The sequence below is a fragment of the Colobus angolensis genome, unplaced genomic scaffold (assembly GCF_000951035.1).
Source record: "Colobus angolensis palliatus isolate OR3802 unplaced genomic scaffold, Cang.pa_1.0 Scaffold155, whole genome shotgun sequence".
Classification (NCBI taxonomy): Eukaryota; Metazoa; Chordata; class Mammalia; order Primates; family Cercopithecidae; genus Colobus; species Colobus angolensis.
Window position 1 is genome coordinate 4,822,898 of NW_012114655.1, and position 10,361 is coordinate 4,833,258.

Consider the following 10,361-nt stretch of genomic DNA (forward strand, 5'->3'; position numbering starts at 1 on the left):
TGTGTGCACCACAGGGTCTGTAGGACTCCATTCCGTGTGTGCACCACAGGGTCTGTAGGACTCCATTCCGTGTGTGCACCACAGGGTCTGTATTCGTTCATCCGCTGAAGGACACTTAGGTCGCTTCCGTATCTTGGTTATTGTGAATAGTGCTGAAATGAATGTGGGGGTGTAGATATATTTTTGACATACCTATTTCAATGCCTTGGATATATACCCAGCAGTGGGATTGCTGGATCATTTGGTGATTCTATTTTTAGTCTTTTGAGGAACCTCCGTACTGTTTTCCGAAACATTCCGAAACATCCCGAAACATAGGCCTCCCAACGTGCTGGGATTTTACAGGCAAAATGCTGTACCAATCTCCATTTCCACCAACAGCGTACCTGGGTTCCCTTTTTTCCACATCCTTGCCAATACTTCTCATCTTTGTCTTTGAGAATGGCCGTTCCAGTGGGTGTGAGGTGATATCTCACTGTGGCTTTAATTTGCATTTTCCCTGATGCTTAGAGACCCTGATGCTTAGAGATGTTGAGCCTTTTTTCATATATTTGTCAGCCATTTGTATATCTTCTTTTGAGAAACGTCTTTTCGGATAATTGCCCATTTAAAAAATTGGCTTGTTTGTTTTCTTGCCGCTGAGTTGTTTGAGTTCCTTACATACTTTGGATATTAGGCCCTTATCAGAAGTATGGTTTGCAAATATTTTCTCCCAATCTATGGGTTCTCTCTTCATTCTGTTGATTATTTCCTTATGATAACCTGATTTTTTGAAAAGTGAGGTAGCATAACTTCTGCAATGAAACAAATAGACAAAAATCCCACAATAAAACAACAGCAAAAACCTCCCTACAGTTTGGTTTTCTGAGTTTAGAGAATGAGAACAAATAAAGTCTAGCATATTTGCACACCAAAAGCATCACAGAAAAGGGCAGAGAAAAATCAGAGCTTTAGGGCAGGTGGGCTTTTGTCTGTATCTGGCAGGATAAATTCCATTTCCCAAAGTTCATGATGCTAGTGCAACTAGTTTTTTTCTGAAGTTCCTGTAGGACCTGCGTGTTGGCCATTTTTAGATGGAATGTTAGAATTCATAGAAAAAATGTTTTCTCGTATTTTCAAGCACTTCAAAGCCACCATTTATGCAAATAATTTATTTTTTAATTAAAATGTTACCTGTTCTTTAAACTTGAGGACTCCTACTGGGCCATACCTTATTAACCGAGGATGTTACTATAGATACATGAAGGTAATAGAATTGGATGTCTTAGTATCATTAAATTACTTCATTAATTTTTAATGTACTCCTTATAATTAGCACGTATCAGTGACGTGTTACTTCACTACCTTCTGTTTATAGCAACATGTGGTTAACAGAGGACTCCTTTCTGTTCTGTGCTCTATTCTCTTAAATTCTTTTTCTTTAGTTTGATGGTGAAAAAGAAGAATGAGATTACGTTTTCTAAAAATTGGTTATAAATTGATTAGGATGAAGTGATAACAGAAAAGAGGTTTCTTTTCCTAAATATTGGAGATTGATCTTCAGGATTCTGTTTTAAAAGTCTGATCCTTTGGGCTTCTGACATTCTTGTTGTTAATATTGCTTTATGTTTAATGGAACATTAAAATATCTGAAAAACATTTTGTAAAATGCTTTTTTATTCTGTTATTACTAATTTTTTTTTTTTGAGACGGAGTTTTGTTCTTGTCGCCTGGGCTGGAGTGCAGTGGTGCGACCTTGGCTCACTGCAACCTCTGCCTCCCAGGTTCAAGCGATTCTCCTGCCTCAGCCTCCCGAGTAGCTGGGATTACAGGCATGCACCACCACACCCGGCTAATTTTTTTTGTATTTTTAGTAGAGACGGGGTTTCTCCATGTTGGTCAGGCTGATCTCGAACTCCTGACCTCAGGTGATCCTCCCTCCTAGGCCTCCCAACGTGCTGGGATTTTACAGGCAAAATGCTTTTATTGTTATGTAACATATGGAGCAGTTTATAGACTAAATTTGCTTTTCTTTTCCATTCTCACTAAAAAGATAGTGCGGGCATTTGTTTTCCTCTTAAGAGTCCATTTTTAGACCAGGCATGGTGGCTCATGCCTGTAATCCTAGCACTTTGGGAAGCCAAGTGCTTTGGGAGGATTTCTTGAGGCCAGGAGATTGAGGCTAGCCTGGGCGGCTTAGTGAGACCCTGCCATTCATTCATAGATAGATAAATAAGATAGATAGATAGATAGATAGATAGATAGATAGATAGATAGATAGATAGATAGATAGATAGAATCACTTTTAAAAACTGCTCCATACATGTCCTGCATTTTCTTCCTGCAGTGCTGACTACAGTGGCCATGCACTGCAGACCCCAGTCTAAGGCCTTGGGAACCAGCTTGAGAAATGAGTTTCTTCCCCAGGGTGTCTTTGAGGGCAGAATGGCCCGGGAGGGATATTTGAGCCTTAGGAGGAGCATAGCTGTGGCCTTGGGGGGCAGATGGAGCTCCTCCCACCCTGGCAGCCCCTGCAGGAGCCCCCATGCCCACAGTGGGGTCCTGGAGGCAGCTGCGTGGCTTTTCCTTTCTGGCTTCTATAGGCCTGTTAATTGTAATGCTTTTGCCCGTCATCAGGAAAGTGACCTCTTGCTTTTCAGTTTCAGAGGCGGAGCACAGCGAGCCGAGGCTGGGATCAGGAGCACCCGCGTGCAGGTGCGACCTGCAGGATGCTGGCAGCGGCGCGGCCCGGGGCGCCCGTGCTCTGAGGGCCTGAGGGCCAGCCCCTCCACCTGCGCCATGGCCTCCGCGCCCTGGCTGGACGGCTGACGGGAGCGGGGACCGCCGCCACCCACGTGCCACACCCGGGTACCGCTCGCCCGCGCGAAGCTGGGCAGGTGGGCCGCGGATGCTCCCAGAGGCCGGCCCAGCAGAGCGATGGACTCGGACAGGCTAAAATGGAAGTGACCTGAGCCTCGCCCGGCGGCTTCCTCGACGGGACAGCGCAAGAGTTGGAGCACAGGCTTGCCTGGGGAGCAGTATGCCGGAAGCTGGTTTTCAGGCCACAAACGCTTTCACAGGTGAGCGTGCTCCAGGTAATCCGAGGCTTTACCTCCACTCCTGGCAGGCAATAAACTCCCAAACCACTGCATGGGGTGAACCTAGCTTTGCAGTCAGGAGCTGAAGGCCAGCGCAGTCAAGGGCGTGCAGTGAACCTAGCTTTGCAGTCAGGAGCTGAAGGCCAGCGCAGTCAAGGGCTCAGGCTCCTGTGGTGACTGATTTTGACAAAATAATAATGTGTTTTCCTTCACTCTCTCAGTAGCAGTTTGAAAAAGCATTTGACACTTTTTGCTTCTGTTTTTGTTGAATGATAGTCTACACACAATATCCTGCAGTATTCGCAGCGTCTTCCAAGTCTCTGTTCTCTAAGGAAATGTGTCACTTGCTGAGCGAGGGCAGGGGAAATGTGGTTTCTTTCCAGAACCGGGAAGATTCTCCGAGGGAAAAGATTAATTGCCGATGTGTGCTTGGTCCCTCCCCATCTTTAATTTCTCAGATTTATTTGTGTGCTTGGACAACTGGGCAGAACTCGTCTTGCAGTGAGCGGGGAGAGGCGGGACATCCCGGTGTGCAGGTGATTTGGCCCTGACTGGCAGTTTGCAGGGAACCACAGTCTGGCTGGCACCCAGAGCCCTCACCCAAGATGCAGGGGATTTTGAATTCAGATCCTAGCTCTTTTGTCTGATTCACATAACATCCCAGGAAGCCACTGAATCCTCTGGGCCTCTGGCTCCTTGTAGACAGACTGGGCTCTGTGACATTGAGGAACCTCATGAAATCCAGGGAGAACATGTTTACATAAAAGAGGTTTTGAGGGGGTTGCTTTTTATTTAAAAGAAAGATGGTAGAAATAGTCACAAGAAGTGACCCTATTCTCTGGTTCCACGAGTCCCAGAAGTTTGCAGCTTTTCAGATTTTGTGGAGGGAGCAGGTCAGGCTGTTGAGATGCCTGGAGAGAGGGGCAGGGGCTTGGGCTTGATTGGCATGGGCCTTCTCCTTGGATTAGACGTCAGCTCCTAGACAGCCTCACGCTCCTCCGCGCTCCCTGTGGCTTCAGTGTGAAGAGATGGAGCGCCACTGTGGTGCTGCTCCAAGGAAGAATGAGGGGACGGTTCTTCCCAACCTTGGCCGCTTCCATGGGCACCTGCAGGAGACCTCCTGAGGCAGCTTGCACCACATCTGTGACGTGGGGTCTCAGTGACAGTGCCTCCCCCGAGGTGTGGGAGGTGGGTCAGGGCCTGTGCTGGTGAGCTTGGCAGCTGTGTAGATGCCTCCCTCTGGATTCTGAGGGGCTGGTTACTCTCTGGCCCACGTGGATGAGCTCCGCAGCTGTGTACACCTTCCTCCCGGGTCGTGGTGTGTGGGTCATGGCCCATGTTGGTGAGCTCAGCAGCTGTGTAGACGAAGGGTTGGGGGAGCATGTGCAAAGCCAAGCTCTCTCGAACCATCTTCATACCTGCAGCCCAGCTGTCTGGAAACCCTGTCCTTCCTCATCCTTACCGTGTGTGCTTCAGCTGTTTCCGTCTCAGGAGCATGTCCCTCGTGGATGCCCCTCCCCTCCAGGTGGGGGTGGGCAGCAGAAGCAACTGAGAAGTGGCTGGATGTGCTTAGCCTCCCTTGTCCCTACACCCCAGGAGGCAACTGGGAAGGAGCGGCACCTAGGAGTTGACGTAGAGAAGCTCTTCAGAGGAGTTCTGGGAGGAAGAGGGAACAAGAAAAGAAAAGGAAGTGAACATGGGACAAAAAGAGCCCATGAAAAAGTGGCGCACTCTTTTAGGAAGCTGCCCTGTCCATGGACCTGGCTGCAGGGTGGAGGCCACAGGGTGGCCCACAGAGGCCAGGGTTCTGGGGCCGTCTCCTCACCCTGCTGCACCTGATGCTGGTCCACGTGGCTTCCACTGAGACAGCCACGCCATCCTCACACTCTGGGGTGCTGGGGGTTCCTCTGCCCCAAGGGAAAGGGAAAGGCCTGACTGAGCCTGTGTTTAGAAGACTCAGAATCCCGTGGTTCAGCCTGGAGGATTCTTGCAGGTAGCACAGTACCTCTCACATAGGAAGCCAAGGCATATGGCAGCTGTTACCCCTGGGGCCTGCGTCACCCCACCTTCCTCCCCTCTTGCTCACAGCCACCCACTTGTCGCTCCTCCCCAGCTCACGTTTTTGTTTCATTTGTAATTTATGAATAATAGTTGTCTGTATTGGTAGGTTCCAGTGAGATGTTTGAATACATGTATGTGTTGTGGAGTGAACATGTCAGGCTGATCGGCCGTGCTCATCACTGCACATTTTATCATTTCTTTGTGCTGAGAATACTTTGGCTCCTGTCTTTCAACTCACATTTATGAGTTTCCCAAGAATTCGTTTCCTTACTTTGGCCTCTTCCTCGCAATGTCAGCCTGGCTGAGTAATAGGTGTGCCGGCGGCAGTAGTGGGGTGTATGCCACAGCCGCCGTTTTGGAGCCACCGTGTGCCGGGCACCGTGCACCCACTGTGTGTCCTTTGCCAGGCGTCACAGCAACTCTGAGGCCAGCGCTGTCACGCTGGCCTTGCTCCCCGCGGGGCGCGCTTGGTGCACGCAGGAACTGGCTGGTGCCAGTGGCCTCTCCAGATTGTCTCACGCTGTGTGGCCTCAAGTACACATGGGGTTCCCTGGGGAGCTTCTCCACCACCTGGGTCTCACCCTCAGAGACTGAGATTTAATGGGTCTTGGCATCACCTAGACCTGCTAAATCAGGACTCTCATCCACACAAGATCCCAGGTGCTTGGCTCACTTTAAAGTCTGGGAAGCACTGGGAGCCGGCACCCGGCAGAGCAGTTTTCAGAGAGAGGCCAGGATGCTCGAGGGGGTCATGTCTCAAAAAGAAATCACCTGACTTGTGCTGTGCCTTCAGCAGGGGGATCAGAATAATGGCTCTACCTGTTCTCAGGAGACCATCGCGTGTTGAATAGTGTTCACACTGTTGGGTGCGCCAGCACCTGCCGGGCAGCAGTTTTGGTTTCCCATCTCTCGCTAGGAAGTAACCAGCAGTGAGATAAGGAGATGTGAGTGCCTGGCCTTCTCTGGAGCTGGGTCTCTGGAGACTTGGCTCATCATTTTTATTCTTCGTCTCCCTTCCCATCTGTCTGCCCACATAGTTTGTAAGAGTCCCCGTGGTGCGGGATAAAGGACTGACACGTTCTGCCTGCCCAGGCAGCTGGGTGAAGGTGGAGCTTTAGAGGGAGGTGAACAGGAGCCCGGTGCCCAGCCCACTGCCTTAGTTGGGTTGCTGTTTTTAAAATTTTGGATTTTGCTGATTCTCTGGGCTAATGGAAAGGAGTCTTGCCTTAGATAAGGCATTGAGGCATCTTCCCTAGGCTTTAAATCTTGTGTTAGGGCCAGGCAAATGTCCCTGGGCAGTTAACCATACGTCCACTAAAAGCAATTTGTCACTTTATGTTCCAGTTCTCTTGGAGGGTGGAGGCTCAGAATTCCTCTTTAAGAGGGTTTTGGGCGGCACTCCGGCTGTGGGGGAGGACTGGGAGACCTGCCGTGAAGCTGCGTTTGTTTGGAGCGTGTGAAATTACCATGAGGGTGGCAGGAGTTTGGAAGGCCCCTGTCCCCATGCCACGCCGGCAATCCTGCATGATGGAGTTCACGCACCTCATGCCTCCTGGGTGAGTGTGGGTATACTCACATAGATGCATGTTGCACATTTAACTTCTTAATTATGATCTTACGTGAATACTTGCATACAGGAATTGGGATACATTATTTTTAATTTTCTTAGCATATACAATTTAGAAATGATTTCAGTCATTTAGATACTATTTTATATCAAAAATTAATTTTTTCCTTTTACAAGTAACATCTGCTCATTGTAAGCAAACTTGGAAAGCTCAAGAGTCAAAAGAAGAAAAATAATTTCCCACACGCATCTTTGCCATGGGAATCTTTCTTCAGGCAACATTTTGGCTTACATCCTTCTAGTCTTTTCTTTTGCAAATTTCTTCCTACAGAACTGTGTTCATAATAGTATTTAATATAGTAACCTGATCTTTCCCTTTAACATTACATTATGAGCATTTTTCTTATAAATACGATTTTAAATTGCTGCATAATATTTTCATGTACATGTACTTGAATTTTAAAATTGTGTACCTATTGTTGGATAGTCCTGTTTTTGACAGTTTTCACCCTTATGAATAACACTTTGATGAACACCTTTGTGCATAAAAACTCTTCTGTATATTTGATTATTTCCTTGGGATGAACTCCCCGAGGCAAAATTATTGGGTCCAAGATATGAATCCTGTTAAAGCTCATAACTGAATTTCCAGAAGGATCGGTTGGTCCTAACTTTCGAGGCTACGCTGAAACTGGCTTCCTTCCATTGCCGGTCGCCTGTTCACGGTGACTGTGCTCAGAACTGGGCGTGTCCTCCATGGTTCAGCCGTGCGTGGAGCAGCCCTCGCCTGCCTCACAGAGCGTTTGTGAAACTCTTTGCAGCATGCGGCTCTAAAGGCCGCCTGAGTGCCATGTGTCGCACCCTCATGTTACAGTTGAGCACGTAAAAACGCAGATGTCCAAAACTTACTGTTTTTGTTCTTCCACGCCCTCTTTCTGCCTGGCTGTCATTCATTGAGGCAGTGATGTAGGTGAATGGACTCTGGAAAGATAAGACTCTGTCTGTCCTAAAAACAAACCCCCATTTCCTCTGAGCAGAGGGATGCAGGGACCCTTCCAGGCTGGGTCCACCGGCCTCCATCCCAGGTGCCATCACAGTGGTGGAGATTTCATCTGAGGTTTGTAGCGCATCCTGCCTGGGTGTCACCGCAAACATCCTAAAGATGTTGCTGGCTTGAGATTCTGCCTCTTCCTGGCCCTTGGTGCCACCCTTAGATACTGCAAAGGTTTTGCACAGTCAATTTTCTTAGACTTTTAAAATTATTTCAAAGAGAAAAAGCATTTAACCTCAATAACTAGGTAAGTGAACCAAATTCCTACAGAATTTATAGTGAATCTTTCCGGTGAAAGGAGAATCAGATCTAATTGTTAAATAAATTAAGGTTATTTTGCTCATAAAGGAGGAGGAGGGTAGTTAGTAGTCTTTATCTGTCTGAAAGTGCTATTTTGTGGATGTTGGTGACCAGGTTTTCTCAGCCACTAATGAAACTGAAAAAGAAGAATCACTTAAATGGAATAGTTGGAGCTGTTTACCCTGCGGGCTCCGAGTGAAGGATGTCGGCTTGCTGGGGGTGTGACTGGGCTGCTGGGTTCAGCAGCAGCTCCCAACGTGCCCTTCCCACCCCACAGACCTTCCGCGCGTTCCTCATCCCTCTCCTCTGCAAGGTTGCGCCTGTGGCTGACCCATGGATGCCCTCAGCCCCCGCCTTCCAGAGCTGCCCAGAGACTGCGCGCTTTAAGACATATTGAGAGCTGTTCCTCCATAAAAGGAGTGGGAGTGAATTCATGGCCAAAGCTTGGAAGAAGAAACTTAAACCAGTTTCTTTACTACAGAACTTTTCAGTCTTTAACATGGGGCTGTGCTGTGTGAAGTTTCTTTACTACAGAACTTTTCAGTCTTTAACGTGGGGCTGTGCAGTGTGAAGGTCCCAGGTGGGCAGACAGCGGGCAGTGTTTTCCCAATGACAAGACCTGGAAGGCGTTTTAGAGAGAACAGCAGGCAGGGACAGCTTCTCATAGCACACACTCTGGAGAAGCCACAAATGTTTTGGGGGTCGCCTCCCACCATCTGCAGCTCCCGTGTGCCTCTCCCACCTGCGCCAGTGCAGCGGTCCCCGGCGGGCTGCTTCTGTTGAGCAAATATTGACGGAGCTCTTGCCAGGTGTATGTCAAGTGCTGCAGAGAAACAGTGTCATGAGACCGTCTCCCTGCCTCCGTTCTCTCCTCTCTCTAGTTCTGCCAGTGCTCGTTAGAGTGAGGTTTTAGTGATGAGTTTCCCTTGCCCCAGAACTTTCCAGGGCTGCTTCTTGCTTCATAGCAAGAGTCCAGACTCCTCATCCTGGAGTTCGAGGCCCCCTAGAGTTGCCTTCCTTCATTCTCGTGCTGTGACCAGAGTTCCGGACACAGTGACTGTGAGCCCACCTCTCAGTTGTTTGTGCAGTGTTTAATGGTGATGGTGTTGCTGATGCTTTCTCATCTCCTGCAGAGTCTCTCCTTCCACCCCCTTCCTCTCCATCTTCAGAATCTGTCTTAGGTCCATGTAATCTTTTGTGATGTGCACAGGAGAAGCCTAGACAGTCTTCCTACTTGCAATTTAGTAGATGTAGAAATGATTGATAATGGCTTTTTGTAAAAATCTCAAATGCTTTTTCTCCAGGGAAGTTAAGTTTGTTGAGAGCCATTTGCACATACTGTGGTGTTTGTACTTGGCTTTTCCTTCATGCTGTTTAGCCTCGAATGTAGTCCTCAGTTATAAACCTCACCTTAATTAATAACGTTTCTGTGTGTAAATAACATGTAATTGATGTTGTTATTCCCATAAGCACCAAACTCTTCTCTATTTTCTTCCCAGTAAACCGTTCTATACTGTTTCAAGATAATCAAATGTGATTATCTTCTGTTGTTTTAGAGGCATTGTGGTAGTCTCATGTCAGAGATGTGTACTTACCTATTTCAAATAAGGGTGAGAAATAATTTCAGTATTCCCTGAAACTATATTTATTTTAAGGTTACTTGAGTGTGTACAACATAAAGATAGTTATAAATATCTTTTTATAGCTCTTAAATAGCTAAAATAGCAAAAGAAATTAAATATAAAAATTATGAAGTCAAAACTATTCCAGTTAATATTTAATCCGACAGAAGAGTTTGTTTGCTGAAACCTTTCATTTTCCAGCTCTTTTTATTTATGATCAGAGCATCGCGCAGGGAGACTTCGTGATGGTGGCTGCTCATTGCTGGATGTTAGGCTGATAGCACAGCCAAGACCAGTTTGAATGCTGGCTCTACTGTCAGTAACTCTGAGCATTGTTTAAGATGAACCCCTGCCACTGAGTATCCAGGATCAGAGCAACCGACATGTCTCATTAGGTTCTTTGGAAAATGCTGGCTTTTGTCCGTTGTACATCTCGATGTTGTAGTTATCCCTGAAATGGAGCCACTTAGCTCTAGAGAAATCAAACGTGTGCAGAAAGCAGGTGGCTGCTTTCATGTGTGGCCTCTCGTACTTTCTTGGGTCCTACCCTCCTTCTCTGAGATGGAGTCTCGCTGTGTCGCCCAGGCTGGAGTGCAGTGGCGGCTCACTGCAAGATCCGCCTCCTGGGTTCATGCCATTCTCCTGCCTCAGCCTCCCGAGTAGCTGGGACTACAGGCGCCGCC

At 47.8% G+C, this 10,361-nt stretch overlaps 1 protein-coding gene across 2 annotated transcripts in view; it reads left to right on the forward strand.

Annotated features, from left to right (window-relative positions):
* LDLRAD4 (low density lipoprotein receptor class A domain containing 4) overlaps nt 1–10,361 on the forward strand; it is a 435,244-nt gene that overhangs the window by 166,827 nt on the left and 258,056 nt on the right. For both annotated transcript variants that reach the window (XM_011936638.1, XM_011936639.1), the window contains exon 3: nt 2,640–3,059. In XM_011936638.1, coding sequence (XP_011792028.1) covers nt 3,020–3,059 — 40 coding nt within the window. In that variant the 5' untranslated portion in view covers nt 2,640–3,019. The remainder of the gene's footprint in view (nt 1–2,639; nt 3,060–10,361) is intronic.